This window comes from Diabrotica undecimpunctata, chromosome 11, assembly GCF_040954645.1.
Source record: "Diabrotica undecimpunctata isolate CICGRU chromosome 11, icDiaUnde3, whole genome shotgun sequence".
In the NCBI taxonomy this organism is placed as follows: domain Eukaryota; kingdom Metazoa; phylum Arthropoda; class Insecta; order Coleoptera; family Chrysomelidae; genus Diabrotica; species Diabrotica undecimpunctata.
The window spans coordinates 4,259,322-4,281,570 of record NC_092813.1 but is presented as its reverse complement, the minus strand read 5'-3'; the positions used below and the strand labels follow the sequence as shown (position 1 = coordinate 4,281,570).

The following is a 22,249-nucleotide window of genomic DNA, read 5'->3' as shown; positions in this document are numbered from 1 at the left end:
ATTTCTTTGTTATACTTGAGTGACCCGCATAATTTTAAGTGAAAACAAAAAGACAATTGAACGGGGTTTTCCAAAATACATTAATGCAGTGATTAGAGACAAATAGAAGAGATTTTAGAAAGAGGTTTTTGTTAGTTTTTAAGAATTATAGAAAATATTATTTGTAAATAAGTTTTAGGAAATTTTATAATTATAGGTAGAAATTTGTTTGTTATCGAAATGAAAAAATGGGGGAATTGTGACGAGTTTTGATTGGCGGAGATTGAAAAAGGTGGGATAAGTATGTAGGAAAAAGTTTAGCGAGATTGAGGAGAGAGAAAAGATATAGGCAGTCGGTTTTCCAAATCTGTAAGAGGAACAGTGATTGTTCTCTGGCGGTTCCTGAAATGTAGCAAGCAGTAGTGTTGAATGTTAGTGAGTTTTTGTGGAGTTAGTGTATCTGACAGAAGCTGAAGCAGCAAAATATTGTAAGTCATATTTCTCTACTTATATTCCAAGAGTCACTGTTCAGGCCAACGAGAGATTCAGTTTATCGTAAAGAGAAGATATTCCAAGAGTCATTTTTCACTCGGGCCAACGAGAGATTCAGTTTATCGAGAGGAGAAAGGCTATCATAATTTGAATGATTTGTGCTTTTGAAGGAGATCACTAAGGACGATATACTTGCAACAATCTGTGTAAGATTGCTGATTACATAGGGAGCGGTTGAGAGGAGATAATATAGTCTACAAGGAACAAGGATTTGGACCACTCATCATCAGAGAGAGATATTTTGTTTTCTGCAGTTTTTTCTTTTATTGATAACACAATTTTTACACTTAATTTAGAAAGGATATAAATATTTTGATTAGGAGAGTTAGAATAGTTCGGAATTTTGAGATTTCAATTAATATTGTTTGTACCATAAATTTTGATTGTTCACGTACGGAGAACAAAATTTTGAGAATCCTTATATGAGATTTGTTTATTGAAAACTTTTGAGTGTGAATTGTTTCATTATTTTTATTTCAATATATAGTGTTAGATCATATATGTTTTTTATTATTCCGGTATTCTCTGGACCTTACCTTTCACATGTAATAGCATAGATATTGAAGCACGAATTTAACCCTGAGATAAAAGAATTAAAAATTGTGATAGAGTCATCATCATATCATTTAAATAATTTTAATTAATCAAAAAAAATTAATTAGCTAATTATTGCTTGGCGCACCAAGACTTTAAATATCACAATAACTGGCGCCCAACGTGGGGCTTGAAAATATCGCAGCTTTACATTTGAAGGAAGGGAAAGAGATCTGGAATAAGTACAGGTGATCCAGAGATAAAAACATATAACATTGAGTGAATTTGAATTTGAAAGGATTTCGACAATTTTTCCAGGGAATATAAATTTGATTTATTGATTGATCGTAGTTAGTGGATATTTGCTGCTATTGAATTATTTGATTTTATTTTCTTTACCAATCGTACATTTGATATTTATTTTGAATTATTTGAATTTTACTGATTGCATATTTGATATTTGTCGTGAAAATTTAATACATTTGGGGAGAAATATTGTCGTGTTCTGAAACATATAGAGTGTTGTAAAATTTCACATTTGGCGGGGACAAAAACAATAACAAAAAGTAACAACATGTCTGTCACAAGGAGACAAAGTAAAATGCAGGAAAGGAAGGAGGATAACAGAGAAGACGAAACAATTTTGGAAGAAGTATCGGATAATGAAGGAAATGTGACAATAGTTGAGGAGAGAAAAGAACTATCAGGAATAGATAAAATATTACAACTAATGCAACTCCAGTCACAAAAAATGGAAGAAACAAAACAAACAATAGAGAAAAACCAAAATGAAACATCAAAGAAAATGGATAAAATGGATAGAAATCAACAAGAAACATCACTAAAAATGGAAGAAAACCAACGGGAAACAAAACAAACAATGAGCAATATAGAGCAGCGTCTGGAAAACTATGAACAGGAAATTAGAGGATGTGTTGAGGGGATAAAGAAAGAACTGATACAACAAATAGAAGAGATTAATGAAATTAAAAATGATATGAAAGAACAAGAAATGAGAATTAAAGATAATTTGGAGGAATTAGAAAGCAAACTTGAAAATGTAATGAAAGATAGTAAGACGGTCCAGAAAAAGGAATTAGAACAGTTAGAAGAAAAATTTGAAATGGCGCTACAAGAAGACAGGAAGGAAGTAGAAAGAAGATTAAAGCAAAATGAAAAACAAATGGCAGAAATTGAACTAAGAGGGGTAGAGAGAAAAGAAGTTATCATCCATGGAACAAGCGAGGCGAAAATACAATTTGGCGGGGATATTCGGAAAACACACCCAGTACCGTTTGTTAAAAATTTGAAAACCAAATTACAACATATTAGATATTTTGACGATTGCAAAGAAACAATTAGAAACCATTTGAAAGAAGGAGCAGCGTTATGGTATGAAAGCAAGGAAGATGAGTTCGAAAATTGGACAGATTTTGAAAATAAATTTCTCAACTATTTCTGGGGGAAAAATAAACAGAGAGAAATCAACCAAGAGCTACAGAATGGAAAATATCACGAAAAAATGGGAATATCTGAAGAAAGATATGCTTTGCAGATATATAACAATTCAAAATATCTAGAATACAAATATTCTACCGAACAGCTGGTAGAAATGATCAGCAGACATTTTGAGGAAACGTTGGAAGATCACGTGATTTTGAGAAACTATCAAGATATTGATAGTTTGTGCCAATTCCTTCAATTAAAAGAAGCGAAAAGAAAAGAAATGAGAAATAGAAGACAACATGACCAATATAATGGACCGGAAAGAAGGTATTCATCAAATTATGACCAGAGAAACCGACATCCCAGATCAACAAACGAATATAGGCCGAGAAATTACAATAATTACAATAGACAACAAAATTACGATAACCGGAAAGATGCACAAAATCCTCCGAATAGGAATACGAACGAACAAAGGGACGATAGAAATAATCAGAGATTCCAACGACAAAACAGAAGAGAGATGAATCATGTGGCAATAGAAAAGGAGGAAGAAGAAGTATTCAATGAATCCAGACAGGATTTTCAATAAGGCATCCACTAAACAAAAGTAAAAAACTCTCCGGTATATTTTGTCACCCCAGAGAGTTTATACAGTTGGCGGGAAACGAAAAACAAAATTCTAATTCCAGTCTAATTTTTTTAGATGCATTTATAAAACATAAAGCGATTAAAATTCTGATTGATTCTGGATCGGAAATTTCGTTAATCAATAAAAAACTAGTAAAAGAATTAAATATGGACAGATTTGTGTATAAGATTCCGAGGGTTGCTTTAGTGGGTGCAAATAATAAAAAATTGACGACAGTAAACGAAGGTTTAGGAGTACGGATCAGAGTGGGAGACCAATTCTATATTATGCAATGTGTGGTGATCGAAGATCTAAATCATGATATGATAGCGGGAATTGATGAATTGAGTGAAAAACATATCACCATCAATTTTTCGGAAAATCAACTGGAAATCAGAGCAGAACCAGACAACATAGAAGAAGAAAAGGAAACAGATAGGAGAAAATTTTCTGAAAGGATAAATGGACAAGAAAAACATAAAGAAATCAATATGACGGTAGAGGATAAATCGAAAGCTCAAGAAAAAAATCAATCCGAAGAGGAAAAGAGAATAAAAAAAAGAAGAAGAGTTCGAAAAGAAAGCAGGAAAAAAAGGAAGTTATAAGCAGAAAAATGGAAGGAGCCGAAACATGGTGCTCGGAATACCAGATAGAAATTAAAGATAAAAAAAAAATAGAAGAAGAAATAACGGAAGAGGACAGAGAAGAAATGGCAATTATGGACGAGAATCCAGAATTTTGTGAAGAAGTAATACGGACAGTGAACACATGTGAACAAACCGAGAAAATTTTAAATCGAAAACATATCCAATCCCGTATAAATACAGGCAAAGCGTCGGACAGGAAATTGAAAATATGATCAAAGACAAGGTGATCGAAAGATGTGACTCTCCATATATCAACCCGATAGTATGCGTAAAAAAATCAAATGGTGATTTGCGATTATGTTTAGATGCAAGAAACATTAATTCGCACACAATCGCGCAATACGAAGCGCCTTTGAACATAGAAGCCATTTTTGGACGAATCACAGGATCACACATTTTCTCCAAAATCGATTTGAAACACAGTTTTTGGTTAATACCTTTGGCAGAAAAGTGTCGAAATTATACCGCTTTTTCTATCGACGGAGTGGTGTACCGATTTAGGGTAGTACCATTTGGACTACAAAGTGCATGCGCTGCTTTGGTTCGCGCATTACACACAATTTTAAATAGGCATGGAGAATTTGTTGTACATTACATAGATGATTTATTAATTTTCTCACCGGATATAACAAGCCATCTACGACATATTCATACTGTTCTCGAAGAACTTGATCAAGCCGGATTAAAATTAAATATTCAAAAGTGTCAGTTTTTCCAAAAAGAGGTATTGTATTTAGGATTCAAATTAGACACAAAAGGGATTTGTCTTGCAGAAGATAGAAATGAAGTCATAAACAACTACCCTAGGCCAACCAATTTAAAAACTTTGCGGGGATTTTTAGGAATGGTAAACTATTTCAAAAAGCTGATACCAGACCTCAGTACAAAAGAAATACCGCTAATAGCATTACTTAAGAAAAATGTCAGATGGAAATGGGGAACGGAACAAGAAATCGCTTTCAAAAATTTAAAAGGAGCTTTTTCCACAGCTGTAAGAGTGCACCACCCAAGATATGAGCAACCTTTCATTCTCAGGACCGATGCTTCCATAAAAAAATTTGCAGGGGTGTTATCACAGATACAAGACGATATAGAGGTGCCAATATGTTTTGTTTCCCGTGTAACCAAAACGTATGAGAGAAAATACAGCGTTACTGAATTAGAGTTTGCCAGTGTGTTATTTTGTGTAAACAAATTACGTTTTTACCTACTTGGGGCAAGATTCACCATTGAAACGGACCACGCAGCGTTGATACACATAATGAAAAATAGGTTGGTAAATAATAGAATTCATAGGGGCATTCTTTTACTCCAAGAATATGATTTTGAATTTAAATATATCAAAGGAACGGACAATATTTTGGCTGATGCGTTGACGAGAGATGAACAATTCCGCAAAGAGGATCACAAAACTCTCCACGTAGGCATGAACATAATGAGAGAAGAAGCAGGCTTATTTTCGTTGGCCAAAATCAGGGAAAATCAGGAAGAATTGAATGAAAGAGAAAAGCAAAGGGCTGAACAAGAAAATAACCTATATTTTAAGAGGGTCGATGGTAAAGAACTCTATGTAATCACGGAGCAAATGGCAAAAGAAGTTTTTTTAAAGTTACACTGTGACAACGGACATATTGGAAGTAGAAAGGTGTGGCTTATGTTCAGGGAGAACTACATTTGTCGACAGGACTATACAATAGCCAAAGAGGTGACTCGAAATTGTGTGACATGCCAAAAGTGTAAAAGTAGGAACTTTAAAAATGAAAACGTCACAAAAAACGTCGTAGCTCGGAAGAAACTGGATATTGTTGCTATTGATATGTTGAGCGATTTGATGCCAACAACTCAAAGGAATAAACACATATTAGTTATGGTGGATCTTTTCTCAAAATATGTTAAATTGTACGCATGCAGAACCACAAAAGGAATTGAAATACTTAGGAAGATAGACAATTTTATAGAAACGGTGGGAAGACCAGACAATATTTTATTGGACAATGCGACATATTTTAGGAACGAACGTTTTAAAAGGGAATTAAGAGAGAGGGGCATCGATACAAAATTTATAAGCATCCGTCATCCACAGAGCAACCCATCGGAGCGTTTTATACAAGAAGTCACAAAATTTCTACGAATTGCCGCGGAAGAACATCATCGACATTGGGACAGAAAAGTGTTTGAGATCGAGACCTATTTGAATTGTGCTCCAAATACGGTTACCAAAGAGACGCCTTTATATATAATGAAAGGAACAATGCCTACAAGACCGTGGGAAGACACCGCCCCCAGACAATACGAAGAAGTGATCGAGTTGGTTCAAAGAAGATTGAGACGAAGTGGAGAGAAATATCTCCAAAGACAAGAGAGAACCCGAAGAAGAAGGCCGATCAAATTCCAGAAAGGAGATAAAGTCTTAGTGAAGGCACTGAGGGTGTCGAATTTACAAAATGGTATTTGTGCTAAATTGATGCCGATATTTGAAGGTCCATATAGGGTCAATACGGAAAATGGGGTAAATAGTTATGAATTAGCGCACATAGAGACAGGAAATATACGGGGTATTTTTAACATTCACGACATCTATCAATATCATGAATAGATTTTAATAACATAGTGAAATAATTTGATCCTAGAAAACTTTTGTCATTTTTAAAATTTAACAAAGAGTTTTCGGCAGATCAAATGGCGGGGATTTGTTATGATATGTAAAATCGAGAAAAATATTGGTTTGTTTAAAAATATTTCAAAATTCAATAACATTAAAATAATTCAGATAAGTAGGATAATATCCAACAAACATTTCGAAGAAGGAGAGTTATTAATTTCTTGAATTACCTGTACTAAACAAAATGTAAGCTTTGCATAAATTATTTCTTTGTTATACTTGAGTGACCCGCATAATTTTAAGTGAAAACAAAAAGACAATTGAACGGGGTTTTCCAAAATACATTAATGCAGTGATTAGAGACAAATAGAAGAGATTTTAGAAAGAGGTTTTTGTTAGTTTTTAAGAATTATAGAAAATATTATTTGTAAATAAGTTTTAGGAAATTTTATAATTATAGGTAGAAATTTGTTTGTTATCGAAATGAAAAAATGGGGGAATTGTGACGAGTTTTGATTGGCGGAGATTGAAAAAGGTGGGATAAGTATGTAGGAAAAAGTTTAGCGAGATTGAGGAGAGAGAAAAGATATAGGCAGTCGGTTTTCCAAATCTGTAAGAGGAACAGTGATTGTTCTCTGGCGGTTCCTGAAATGTAGCAAGCAGTAGTGTTGAATGTTAGTGAGTTTTTGTGAAGATAGTGTATCTGACAGAAGCTGAAGCAGCAAAATATTGTAAGTCATATTTCTCTACTTATATTCCAAGAGTCACTGTTCAGGCCAACGAGAGATTCAGTTTATCGTAAAGAGAAGATATTCCAAGAGTCATTTTTCACTCGGGCCAACGAGAGATTCAGTTTATCGAGAGGAGAAAGGCTATCATAATTTGAATGATTTGTGCTTTTGAAGGAGATCACTAAGGACGATATACTTGCAACAATCTGTGTAAGATTGCTGATTACATAGGGAGCGGTTGAGAGGAGATAATATAGTCTACAAGGAACAAGGATTTGGACCACTCATCAGAGAGAGATATTTTGTTTTCTGCAGTTTTTTCTTTTATTGATAACACAATTTTTACACTTAATTTAGAAAGGATATAAATATTTTGATTAGGAGAGTTAGAATAGTTCGGAATTTTGAGATTTCAATTAATATTGTTTGTACCATAAATTTTGATTGTTCACGTACGGAGAACAAAATTTTGAGAATCCTTATATGAGATTTGTTTATTGAAAACTTTTGAGTGTGAATTGTTTCATTATTTTTATTTCAATATATAGTGTTAGATCATATATGTTTTTTATTATTCCGGTATTCTCTGGACCTTACCTTTCACATGTAATAGCATAGATATTGAAGCACGAATTTAACCCTGAGATAAAAGAATTAAAAATTGTGATAGAGTCATCATCATATCATTTAAATAATTTTAGTTAATCAAAAAAAATTAATTAGCTAATTATTGCTTGGCGCACCAAGACTTTAAATATCACAATAATATATATATATATATATATATATATATATATATATATATATATATATATATATATATATATATATATATATATATATATATATATATATATATATATATTGTGATGATGTATTATTTGTGAATGATTTAATGAGCAATGAGTGTTTTTTAATATTATAAAATATATATAGGGTTTTTATCGCGGTTCTCAAAGAATTAGTTTGTAAGCACTTTTGGAAATTATCTTTATTATATCTATTATGAAACACACATATATATCTAACATAGCCAATGTAAATTTAAAACAAACTATCTTTAAATTGAAATTCTTATGAAACTAATTAAATTATATTGACAATGTAAATTTTAAACAAACTATCTTTAAATTAGAAATTCTTATGATACTAATTAACTTATATTAACAAAATTGTGTACCTTTCTGTCACTGAATGCCTAAATGAAACTGTTCTCCAAAATAAATATTTTCATCACCACTCAATGTCTTCGTTCTCAGCCTCGGTTATCCTTGTTTTTGTGAAATTACTTTTTCCAATTATCAGCTTCCGCCAATTTAAAATATTTTTCTTCTTAACAGCATTTATATTTATTCTTCGTTTTAATATACCAATATCCAATCACCAAAGAGAATTCTTTACTTTTCTATCGAGAATTTTATTGACATTTAGGCTTTTCAAATCAGAATAGAAACTTATATGTAAATTAAACACCCCAAATCAATAAATTACACTATTTCAAATCCGTAACTATATGTAAACTAAACATCTTAAATTAACAAATAACCCCACTTCTACATTCGCAACCATCACTTAACTGTCACTTTCAGAGTATATTTGGTTGCCTATGCACATGGCTTACTTAAATATAAATATCAGGAGTTTTCCTAGGGTAACATTTGTAATCCCTGACAAGGTGAACTTCGAAGTGCAATCTTCTCTGTTAATTAACCATGAAAATACATCCTTTAAAATATTTTTATTCTCTGACAGACTATAGTGTTTTCTTTGTAAGCTTACGGGTCGTACCGTGGGGTCTGATTCCAAACTCTCCAGTTGACCAGATCACACACTCATTGCAGTTAATGCTCCTCCCTCTTCTTTATTTTCAGCTGACTCTAAGGAATCCTTAATCCTAAATCCTTAACTTCATCAAAAGAATTTCTATCTTCGGAAATTGAGTCCATCTCCATTAACTACTTACCCACTCTGGCTGCCATTATGGATTTATCCATCCCTCGTCGTACTAATTCAAAGTCCATGTTCTCAGTAGGACAAAAAAGGGGACACTTCAATGACAGTCCTCCTGATACTCCTACCATTCTATCTTCATCCGGTATTCTTGCTCTATTAAGTTCTTTTCCTCCTTCGGCATTTTCGATGCCACCCAAACCAGCCAAAAAATGTCCAAATCTAATCTTTGATTGGATTACTCGATAAAACCATATTATATTTCCGCTATAGAAATGATTTACAAAGATAATCCGACTAATTTTACACTCAATTCCACGCAACTTATTACACTTCTTGAGAACTCTTTTGTATGTATCACCCCACTACAAGAAGCTTAAAAATCCTTCAATATAGATGGTATTCAAAAGGACTTATTGCAGCTCTACATAGGTACAGGGAAAAGATCACTAAAAACCCGTATCACTAGAATCTTAAAAAATTTAAAAGAACAGCCTACCTCCGACTTACAAGGGTATATATAAGTGCATACTCTGATAAATCTTCTGATGTCAAATCTAATCACAGCATACATGATGAATAGAATTTCTCTCTTTCTCTCGTATTTATTCATTTTTTCTGCTCTCTGTATATTTTTACTTCATCTTTTGCCAAATTGAGACACGATATTTATTTAGGTAAAAAAACTTTACGTACTTCAAATACTAGCCCAGTCCAGTGTGGAAAAAAAATTGTTAATAAAAAATAACCTTAAAATATCCAATCTCTTTTTTAATTGAAAGGTTATCCTTGACAATTAAGAGACAGCCAAGATTCTATCAGAAAATTTAAAATAAAAGTTTTGCAACAAATCTGGACCTAACCATATATACTCTTTTCTTCCATCACCCTTTCATTATTCATCCTCAGTTTCACAAGATACCAATTATCCGAACTCTCGTATAAACTATTTCGAACTAAAAGCTGCACTCAAATCCTATAAAAACACAAAAATTAGGGTTTTCTAGAATGATATTGAAAACTTTCTCGAAAATTCCTTAGGCACCAACGACCCTCTAAATGTAGCCAGTAAATTTACCACTAAAATTCGTTTTTAAAAAGTCGGTAGAGCATACTTGACAAAACTTAGAACAAAAGAGCAAAACAACTTTTCATAAACTTCAATCTTTTATTGGTCATCTCTCCCTAGACTTCATAACTAGAAGAGAAGCATCGACTATTACAAGACTACGAATCAACCATACTAAACTTACCAACTGCAAACAATTCACCAACCTGTATAAAGCACTGGACTTGAAACCTACTCTAAAGAACTAGAAAATTGTCTACCTCTTTCTCAACTGTAAATTGTATATGTTGATTATGATACTTGAAAATGTTGACTATTTCAATAATTTTGTGTTTAGAAAGTGCCAAAACTAAATCATCTACATATCTTTAAAAAAAGGAATGAAAAAAGTGCAATTTTTGATACAATCACTGATAACATCATCCATGACATAGCTACTTAGAATGCTTAGAATGGGTGAAAGACTAGATCCCATAGGACTACCAAAAATTTGTTTCTGGAAGTCCTATGGCATATTCTTTTTTCCTATCTAAAAAATTTCTTTTTTCTTACTCTTATACATATATATATATATATATATATATATATATATATATATATATATATATATATATATATATATATATATATATATATATATAGATATATATATATATATATATATATATATATATATATATATATATATATATATATATATATTGTCATAACTGCCAAGTTATTTATATTTTGAATACAGAACTTAAATTGTTTTTTTTTACTTTATTGTGCAGAAAGTTGCTTTTTTTCAGTTGTGTTAATAATAATATTGTTGTAGGTAATGCTGCATTGGAAAGTCTGGAGCTACCCGATTGAAAAAAAAATTTCTATGCAGTAAGCATTTTGTCCAAAAATATCTAAATGCAAACCAAAAAAATATAGTGAGGTAGAAGAGGAAGGTTTGTTAACGACACCACGCGTTTTTCATACGTATTCGATAGCAAAACAACCTCAACCAGTGCCAATAGTGATTCGCACTACATACATTGCTTATTTTAGTTCATGAAAACAATGTTACAATCAATTTCTATAATTATTAATGTAAACAATTTTGTTTTGTTTTTTTACCTTGAATTATTATTTCGTTAATATTGTCTATGTGAAGATATTAGAATTTTGATAAGTGGTATTGTTCGTATATTTTTACTTTTCAATTTTTGTACTGCACCTGACAACACTGTACTGGCAACGCCGCCAAAGGTCAAGTGTATGACAGTTGCCCTTAACAGGCTCTCAGTCAATTATTACCGATGTAAGTGTAAAGAACAATAAAGTTTAAAGTATCAATCGAGTCCATTTCTTCTCAGATATTATAATCTGAAACAAGATTTACCAGCACACACAAGTTCAATCAAGTTTGGTCCTTCGTTCCGTATATCTGAGAAGCAATTATATAAAACAATTTCAATTATTAATTGTTATAATCATCAATATTATCTATTCACAAAAATTGCGCCAAAAGCAGCGTGGTTTCCAAAACAAGTTTCAGCGTTCACCCAAGAGAACCGGTAAAGTTGCCTAACCAAGCGAGTATCAAGAAGAAGCGACGTTACAGTGACAATTTAACTGGACATCTATAGTCAGCCAGCCACTCACAGCTATCGCCAAGAAACCAAGGATTACAATCGACCAATTCAGTGACCTTCAAAAACAAGTGACGTATTCACAAACATTTAACTAGACATCTAGAATAGACAACTACAATTCAGGTTAGTCCTATTTCATAATTTCATTTCCTTATTCCTTACTTTAACCTAAGATTTTGAGATTGTTTCAATTTGAATAACAACAAAACATTGTTCAGTAAAAAATTAGACATTAATTTCTAAATAATTTCAAAATAATGGCTCAAGACATGAAAACTTTGATCAGAAATAGAGGCTCAATTAAACAAAAAATAACGATCTTAGAAAACTATATTAGTTCAATTCAAGACGAAACTAATTCAGTAGATATATGTAACATTCAATCGCGGTATGAAAATTGTAAGGATTTGATTAATCAATTTGAAACTATACAAACTGAAATTGAAGAAAAATGCGAGGAAAAAGATTTAATTTCACAATTTTCAGAAAGAAACGCGTTTGAATCTAAATACTTTACAGCTATTTCATTTTTAAAAGACATTCTAAATAAAAATAAAAATTCTCCTATTCAATCTAATGTTCCAGTGCATGATTCACTTCAAAATATTTTATTACCTAAGCTTAAGCTTCCTGTTTTTAATGGGGAATACGAAACCTGGTTAGACTTTAAACAATCATTCATGTCAACTATTGATCAAAATACAACACTTAATCAGAGCCAAAAATACAATTTTCTCAAAGCTGCGTTAGATGGCTATGCAAAAAGAGCCATATCGGGTTGCGAGGAAACACAAGATTATCCACGAGCATGGAAAATGCTATGTGATAAATTTGATAAGAGAAAATGCCTTGTAGATACTCATATTCAGTCTGTTATCAATATAACTCCTTTGAATAAAAATACATTTTTACAATTCAGGCATTTATTAGATGAAGTTTCAATACATTTATCCGCTCTTGAAAGCATGCAAATAACAAAAGAGTCACTTTGGGATATGACAATTATTCATATAATTTATCATAAATTAGATAAAATTAATCAACATAAATGGAAAGAATTTCATACAAAAACAGAGCTTCCTACATTAAATGAATTTCTAGATTTTTTGAAAGAGAGACAAGATATTTTGCAGTCACAACAAGAAGTAAATGTGAAACCTCAATTCAATCAATTTTCTAAAGCATCAAATCAATTTTATAAAACAAAAGATACACAAATGAATTCTCATGTAAATTTGGCTATTAATAAGTTCAAATGCAATTTTTGTAAGGGTGAACATTCTATTTATTCATGTCAAAAGTTTATGCAACTAAATGTCAATGAACGATGGGAAAAAATAAAACTGTTAAAACTTTGTTCTAACTGTTTGCGCATTGGACATTTTCAAAATACTTGCAATTTAGGGTCCTGTAAAAAGTGTGGACGAAAACATAATACTTTTCTTCATAATGATGTTACAAATCAACAAAATAACAATTCAAATGAACCTTTAGTATTCAATAATTCAAGTAGTCAACCTAGTACAAGTAGTAGTTACAATAATACAGGTAATCAAACAAGTCAGCAATCTACTGTGTTATTTCAAACAAATCCAAGTTCTATAAATATCAAAGAAGGTATAATAAATGCATCAATTCTATTATCCACAGTAACATTCAAGGTTAGAGACAGTAGTGGCAAGTTTCAAGTAGGTAGAGCCTTATTGGACTCTGGAGCACAATCAAATCTAGTAACAGAAGCATTCTGTAAGAAAATAGGTGTGCCATTATCTTCTGCAAATTTATCAATTATTGGCATAAATCAAGTAATGTCTACATTGACAAAAAAGACTTCCTTAACCATATTCTCCAATGTCAGTAATTTTCAATGTAATGTGTGTTGCTATGTAACCCCTATGATTTCATCATCTATTCCTTCAGAAAAGGTTAGTGTAACAAATATTAAAATTCCAGACAATATTAAGCTCTCAGATCCACTATTTTACTCACCTAATGAAATGGATATGCTCATAGGAGTTACACTATTTTGGGACTTAATATTGGATGGAAAAATTACTATAGGAAAAAATAAACCAATTTTCCAAAATACCAAGTTAGGGTGGATCGTTTCTGGTGCTATAAATAATTCAGGTAATTATTCTATTTGCAATTTTTCAAAAGACATTGTTATACCAGAAGATCATCAATTAAAAAAATTTTGGGAACTTAATGAGTTAGATAATTCTATTGAAATGTCAACCGATGAACTGCATTGTGAAGAGTTATTTCACAATGATACTTCTCGCCATGAAAATGGACAATTTATAGTAAAATTTCCATTAAGATCATCTCCTACACTACTAGGTGACTCAAAGGAGAAAGCAATTCAACGTTTCTTGTCTTTAGAAAAACGTTTTAAATCAAATACTATATTTTATAATTTATACAAACAATTTATTCAAGACTACACACAATTAGGTCACATGACTAAAATTTCAGTAGATAATTTGACAAGCTTACACTATTATTTACCACATCATGCTGTATTAAAGGAAACAAGTATAACATCAAAAATAAGAGTTGTTTTTGATGGCTCGTGTGCCACTAGTTCTGGGTGGTCTCTAAATGATTTGCAATACCTGGGACCAAAGGTCTTAAATAATATTTTTGATATTACACTTAGATTTAGATTATACAAATATATTGTTTCTGCAGATGTATCTAAAATGTACAGACAAATTCTAATGAACAGTGATCACAGACCGTTGCAGTGCATAATCTGGAGAAACAAACCTGAGGACGATTTATCCTCTTATCAACTCAATACCGTTACATATGGGACAAAATCTGCACCCTATCTAGCAATAAAATGTCTTAATCAAGTAGCTACAGAGTATAAAAATATATTTCCAATTGCATCTAAGACTATTCACAATGATTTTTATGTAGATGACCTTTTGACGGGATCTAATAATATTGAAGAGTTACAAACACGTTGTAATGACATTTCATCCATTTTAAAATCTGCCAACTTTATACTTAGAAAATGGGTTTCAAACAATTCTGCTGTTTTAGAGAAAGTTGAATTAACTGATATTCCTAATAAAGTTTTAGATATAGGAGAATCCGAAAGTTTAAAAACCTTAGGTACTCAATGGGACAGCAAACAAGATATTTTAAGATATAAGATCACCACCATTCCATTAGATAAAATTGTTACTAAAAGACAAATACTTTCTATTATTGCCCAAATATATGATCCATTGGGTCTTCTTAGTCCTGTAATAATCATTTCAAAAATTCTTATTCAACATTTATGGTCAATTAAACTACCCTGGGATGACCCAGTTCCTGAAAATGTACATATCAAATGGTTTCAATTTTACAATCAATTGTCACAATTAAATACACTTAAAATTCCAAGAATTGTAATAGGTACAAGTCACAAGTTAGTAGATATTCATTGTTTCTGTGATGCTTCATTACAAGCATATGCTAGTTGTCTTTATATGCGTAGCATCAATTCAGATGGAGCATATACAGTGAGACTACTTTGTTCAAAAACAAAAGTTTCACCCCTAAAGTCGGTTACAATACCAAGACTGGAGCTTTGTGCAGCTCTTCTTGGAGCTCAATTAACAAACCAAACTATTAATGCAATCTCATCCACTGTACCTGTATATATGTGGTCTGACTCTCAAATAGTTTTATGTTGGATCAAAAAACAACCAAACCAGTTACAAACCTTTGTCTCAAATCGTGTAGCAAAGATTCAGAATCTTACAAGTAATTTTATGTGGTCTTATGTTAGCACTAAAGAGAATCCAGCTGATTTGGCTTCTCGAGGAATAGTGCCAGAACTTTTCATCAATATGAACTTATGGTGGATGGGACCAGATTTTTTATATCAATCTATTGATCACTTGGTTAATTCAAACACTCATCAAATTATAGAATTGCCAGAGTTAAAGAAAGTTAACAAGGTACTGACTTCAAAAATTATGAATCAATTCACTCTATTCACAACTTATTCAGATTTAACAAAGTTACAAAGAATTACTTCTTATATACTAAGATTTATTTTCAATCTAAGGAAATCTAAATCTGAGAGAAAATATGGATCTCTATCAGTTGAAGAATTAAATTACGCCAATTTGAAATTAATAAAATTAGCACAATTCGAATCCTTTGCAGAGGAAATAAAAATTATAGAACAAAATAAATCATTACCCCCAAAACACAAACTGAGTTTTCTATCACCATTTCTTGATGAACAAGGTTTACTTCGTGTGGGCGGTAGGCTTAAATTTACTTCCTTAGAAATATATAAACATCATCCATATTTATTATCTTCAAAGCACAATTTGACGAAATTAATTTTTAAACATAAGCATGCTGCTTTATTACATCCTGGCCCTCAACTTCTCTTAGCATCCATACGACAATTTTATTGGCCAATAGGTGGACGTAGTTTAGCTAGGCAAACAACAAAAAATTGTATTACATGTTTTAAATTTAATCCATCTTTTGCTACATATCCAATGTCTAGTTTACCAGATAATAGAATTAAACCCTCCTTGCCTTTTCAATTTACAGGCATTGATTATGCCGGACCATTTCCTTTAAAGGATAAGGCAGGACGAGGATGCAAAATTTTAAAGTGTTACATTTGTGTTTTTGTTTGTTTTAGCACAAAAGCAATTCACTTAGAATTAGTATCAAATTTAACAACAGAATGTTTCTTATCTTGTCTTAAACGATTTACTTCTCGAAGAGGAGTACCTTCAGATGTCTATTCAGATAACGGTAGCACATTTGTTGGAGCGAGAAATGAATTAAAAGAATTTGGAATATTTTTGTTAAAAAATGAAAATGTTATTACTCAATATGCGTCAAAAGACAATATTCATTGGCATTTTATACCCCCATATTCTCCCAACTTTGGTGGTCTATGGGAAACAGCAGTAAAAAGCACAAAACATTTTTTAAAGCGAACAATGTTAAATAGAATTTTAATTTATGAAAACTTCAATACGCTTCTTGTTCAAATTGAGGGAATCTTAAATTCGAGACCTCTGTATTCCTTATCAAATGATCCTAATGACCTAGAACCCATTACCCCATCACATTTTTTAATTGGTCGTCCAATTACAATGCTTCCTGAACCTGACGTATCAGAAGCTCCGCCAACCAGGCTGTCTAGACTACAATCTGTCCAACAATTATATCAACAATTTTGGATACGATTCACAAAAGAATACATTTCTCAACTGCGTTTTCAATATAAATGGAAAAACCAGGCTACTCCGATTGCTGTTGGTACACTAGTATTAATCAAGAATGATCAACAACCTCCAGGCAAGTGGCCAATGGGAAGAGTTCTACGTTTGTTCCCTGGAAAGGATGGAGTTTCGCGAGTGGCAGAAGTGAAAACATCTTCAAAAGTTGTGATCCGTTCTGTAAGACATTTATGTCCTTTGCCTATAGAGGAGGACACAGTGAATTAAAATTTTTTTTTATTTTAGTGATTAAATTCCATTAAAGACAATTCCATTTTATTTTTGTATTACTATTGTGTATTTATTTTCACTAATCTTTGTATGTTACTTTGAAGTCCCTTCAAAGGGGGGAGTTATGTTCGTATATTTTTACTTTTCAATTTTTGTACTGCACCTGACAACACTGTACTGGCAACGCCGCCAAAGGTCAAGTGTATGACAGTTGCCCTTAACAGGCTCTCAGTCAATTATTACCGATGTAAGTGTAAAGAACAATAAAGTTTAAAGTATCAATCGAGTCCATTTCTTCTCAGATATTATAATCTGAAACAAGATTTACCAGCACACACAAGTTCAATCAGGTATATAACTATTAAAATAATGCGAATTTAATTTTTGCAATATCTATCACTTTGTCATTTAAAATTATTTTATTAATAAACAGCTCAAATCGAGCAAGTTGATTGAAAAAAACATTCTCATTTATGTAAACAGAAATACAAAAATGGTGTTTATATTATAAAATACATAAATAAATAAAATAAAGGATACTATTTATTAAAGTGTTGTTAATTATTATTCCTTTTATCCCAACACATAGATTAATTTTCCCTAAATATGTGTTGCCTCTTGTTGTGGCATATTGATGTGTTTATTTGTTTCAAAAGCATTATCAAAAAACCATACCCATAAATTTACTATATTTTCAAACGTCAATTTAAAGATTAAAAGATTGAAAATTTAATTTTCTCACAACATACATAAAACCATTGTTTAAAAAGATTTTTTTTTAAACAATGATAAAACTTAAGTCTTGACTAAAAAATAAACCTCCGCATTAGTGTTCTAAGACGATAGCAATCGAGTCTATTTCAATTAAATATTTAATCCTTTTCTAGCAAATCATATAACCAAATTAAATATCTGGTAAACTAATAGAAATTTAAAAAAAGGCAGCATTTACCTACTTCATTTAAATAGATTACTAACCGATTTAGATTTAGCAAGTCTAAAAGTATAAAAACAATTTGAAATATTTGCTCGAAATAGTCAAGTTATCTTTCACTAGGGGGGGTAGCGGGTAGGAACTCCTTTGGAGTCCCTTGGATTCTATTGGATAGTCCTATCAGGGAAAGTGAATCAATCCCTGCCCTCCGCAGATTCCAGGAGCTTCTTGACCCGGGAAGCTAGCACCTGCTAAGGGTCCCTTGTCCAGGGTCACGGATGAAGTCCAGAACGGCATCCAAGGCGACGAAGAATACTTTCGATACGGCGAAGATGGCGGAGCTGGCAACCCTTGATTTTAGGGATAGTATAAGATCACAAACTGTAGCGTCTGATCCAGAGTGGACGGCTACGAACAGCGTCTGATCCAGAATGGACGGCTGAATACACACTCACCAACACGTCTGGCCAGCGCGGTGTTTTAAGGCTAATAACCTCCCCAAAATGATGGCGAATTCTAAAACGATAGTAATAAGTCCCCAGGTGGGTAGATCATACAATATTGGCAAGTCCCACTCCTTTATAAAAAAGGACAGCTTCATGGAATCTGGGGGAAGCAAGAAATCGCTAAAAACAACAAACTTGAATATAGCAACACTCAATGTAAGGTCCTTAAACAGAGATGAAAAAATCTATGAGCTAGAAGAAGAAATAAAGGACCTAAAGTGGGACATACTTGGTCTCGCAGAGGTAAAAAGGAAAGGTGAGGAGCGCATAACATTGCAATCAGGTAACATCTTGTATTACAAAGGACACAAAGAACAAAGTCTAAACGGCGTAGGATTTCTGGTTTCTAAGAAACATGCTAATAAAATAGAACAATATGTGGGAATCTCAGAAAGAATTGCAATGATTGTGATGAATATAAACGAGAAAATCACCCTAAAAATCATTCAAGTGTACGCCCCAACTTCAACACACCCCGATGAAGAGATAGATGAGTTCTACGAGAAAATAATAGAAACCAACACAGCACTTACACACTTATAATAGGAGATTTCAACGCTAAGATTGGACAACGACTAGAAGAAAGCGAAAACTATATTGGTGAATTCGGCTATGGTGTTAGAAATGAGAGAGGAGAAACCCTGGTTAACTTCCTACATAGCAACAAATATTTCGTAATGAACACATTTTATAAGAAAAAACCGCAAAGAAAGTGGACGTGGTTATCACCAGACGGAAAAACAAGGAACGAAATCGATTACATCATGTGTAACAAGAAAGGTATCGTAGAAGATGTAACAGTAATAAATAATGTCTCTCTGGGTAGTGATCACAGAATGGTTAGAGCTAAACTAAGGATTAAGTATAGCAAACGTAGAATTAACTTTAATAACACGATACAAATAGACACAGAAAAACTAAAAGTCGATAAAGAAAAATATGCTAGCAAATTAAAAACCGCCCAAGCACTGAATCTAGAACAACTCAGCGTTAATAAAATTAACTCAGTTATAACAAAAGAACTATTGAATGCTAGCTCAGAAGTAGCAACCCGCCATAACAACAAAAAATCCAAAATAAGTGCAGAATCGAAGAATATGCTGAAACAACGAAAAGAGCTCCTGTCACTAAACAAAAGAAATACCACAGAATACAAAGAACTTAATCGAGCCATACGAAAACAGATAAAAGACGATATAAAAAAAACATCAACAAGAACATGTAGAAAGAGTGATAGAGAAAAATCAAAGTCTGAAATATACCAAACCGAAATTAGGAAAGAAAAATATTATAACTATGAAAAATCAACAAGGCCAACTAGAAACAAGCAAAGCTCAGATATCAAACATAGTTGAAAACTTCTATACTGAGTTATACCGCTCAAGAAACGATCCCCTTGACTCTTCAAAGCAAAATCTGAAAAGACAAATAACAAACGTAAATTCTGAAGTAATGCCCGAAATAAGCGAAGTAGAAATAGAAAATGCAATTAAAGAATTGAAAAGAAATAAAGCACCGGGTAGTGATGGAATTCTGGCAGAAATGTTGAAAGAAGGAGGAGAAGAAGTCTTCAGGTACCTAAAAATACTTTTTAATAAATGCCTATTTGAAGGAAACATACCAAGGGAATGGAATACTGCTAACACAATATTAATACACAAAAAAGGGGACAATACAGATCTGAAAAATTATCGTCCAATATCACTACTATCACAACTTTATAAAACATTCACAAAAGTAATTACAAATAGATTGACAACAAAGTTCGATGTATATCAACCAGTAGAGCAAGCCGGATTTAGAAAAGGGTTTAGTACATGTGACCATCTTCACACACTAAAGGTCCTAATAGAAAAAGTTAACGAATACAATTTACCAATCTGTTTAGCATTTATAGACTACGAGAAAGCTTTTGACAGCATAGAATTATGGGCTATTGAGGAAGCACTGGTCAACAGCAGAATAGATTCTAGATATAGGATATTAATACATAATATATACCAACACGCTGAAATGGTAGTCGCGATGGATAACGGAATGAACACGAGGCCAATGAAAATCAACCGAGGAGTAAGACAGGGAGACACCATATCTCCAAAACTATTTACTGCCGCACTTGAAGACATCTTTAAATCACTAAATTGGGAAACGAAGGGACTGTCGATAAACGGAAAGTATTTAAACCATCTAAGCTATGCAGATGACGTAGTACTAATAGCCGACAGCTGGAAAGAACTGAAGACGATGATCGATGAGCTTCATACGGAATCCATAAAAAAAGGACTGAAAATGAATCTGAGTAAAACTAAGCTAATGTCGAATAAAGATGATCAACCGACGATAACCATCCAAGGAACAAAAGTGGAACATGTAGAAGAATACATATATCTGGGTCAGAATATCAAGGTAAACAAAGAAAACCAAACTACCGAAATAAGCAGACGAGTAAGAATGGGATGGGCCGCATTTGGAAAACTCTCATACATACTGAAAGACAAAAAGATACCCCAAAACCTTCGAACCAAAGTGTTCGATTCTTGTATCCTTCCCGTTCTCACTTACGGAGCTCAAACCTGGACATTCACAAAAAAGAACATGGACAAGATTCGAAAAACTCAGCGAGCCATGGAACGACAGATGCTTGGTATCTCACTAATAGATCGGCAAACGAACGAAGCAATCCGGAACAAAACAAAAATAAAGGACGCCGCGAAACAAGCAGCTAAATTAAAATGGAAATGGGCTGGACACAACGAACGTCTCGAAGATGGTAACAAAGAAGTCGGAAACTGGCGACCGTACGATGCGAAGAGACCAAGAGGAAGACCTCAAATGCGCTGGAGCGACGATATCAAAAGAGTCGCAGGACCAATGTGGAAACGCCTAGCACACAACAGGGATGAATGGCGAGAAATGGGAGAGGCCTTTATTCGACAATTCGAATAGAAAAAGGGCTAAAAAAAAAAAAAAAAAAAAAAAAAAAATCTTTCACTAGATGCATACAACGATAATAACAATAAGCATTTTATTAAAGTCTTATATTTTCATATACGAAGACGGTTGCGTTTCGATTTAATTTAATTCTCTTACCACTCCCTAACACGTGTTTCTGGGTCTACTCGTCATCAGAGATTTAAGTCTCTTACATCTCAATTCTTTGATTTTCTTCACAATCTGGCATCCGTGTACAGGTTTGCATTAATTATGAGACAGGTAAAAATATACTCGAATAGAATCCTGCAGAGAATTAAGTTTCTGTTAATAGTTTTTTAAATTTATGACTAGAGGCCGCCACATGACGGCAGACTAAAAGTCAAACGTTTGTTCCATAAGGATTGTCTAACTAGTCCTATTTAAACAATGCTAATACTAAATACTAATAAATAGTTATCTTTTTTCACAGCGCTAAGACATAAACCCGGTTCAACCCCTCGGAGGTTTAGGCCTTGCTTGTGAATGTTTTTTTTTTCTTTTTTTAATTTTTTTTAATACCACTTTTTTTTTAATATTATATTTATACATTTTTTTAAATTTTATTTATATATATTTTTTTT

General features: G+C 32.5%; 1 protein-coding gene across 1 annotated transcript in view; it reads left to right on the top strand.

Annotated features, from left to right (window-relative positions):
• The window catches only part of LOC140452603 (uncharacterized), a 37,093-nt gene extending 19,841 nt beyond the window's left edge, over positions 1 to 17,252 (top strand). The window contains exons 3-4 of the mRNA XM_072546920.1: positions 13,171 to 16,041; positions 16,342 to 17,252. Coding sequence (XP_072403021.1) covers positions 13,171 to 16,041; positions 16,342 to 17,252 — 3,782 coding nt within the window. The remainder of the gene's footprint in view (positions 1 to 13,170; positions 16,042 to 16,341) is intronic.
• Positions 17,253 to 22,249: the final 4,997 nt, after the last annotated feature.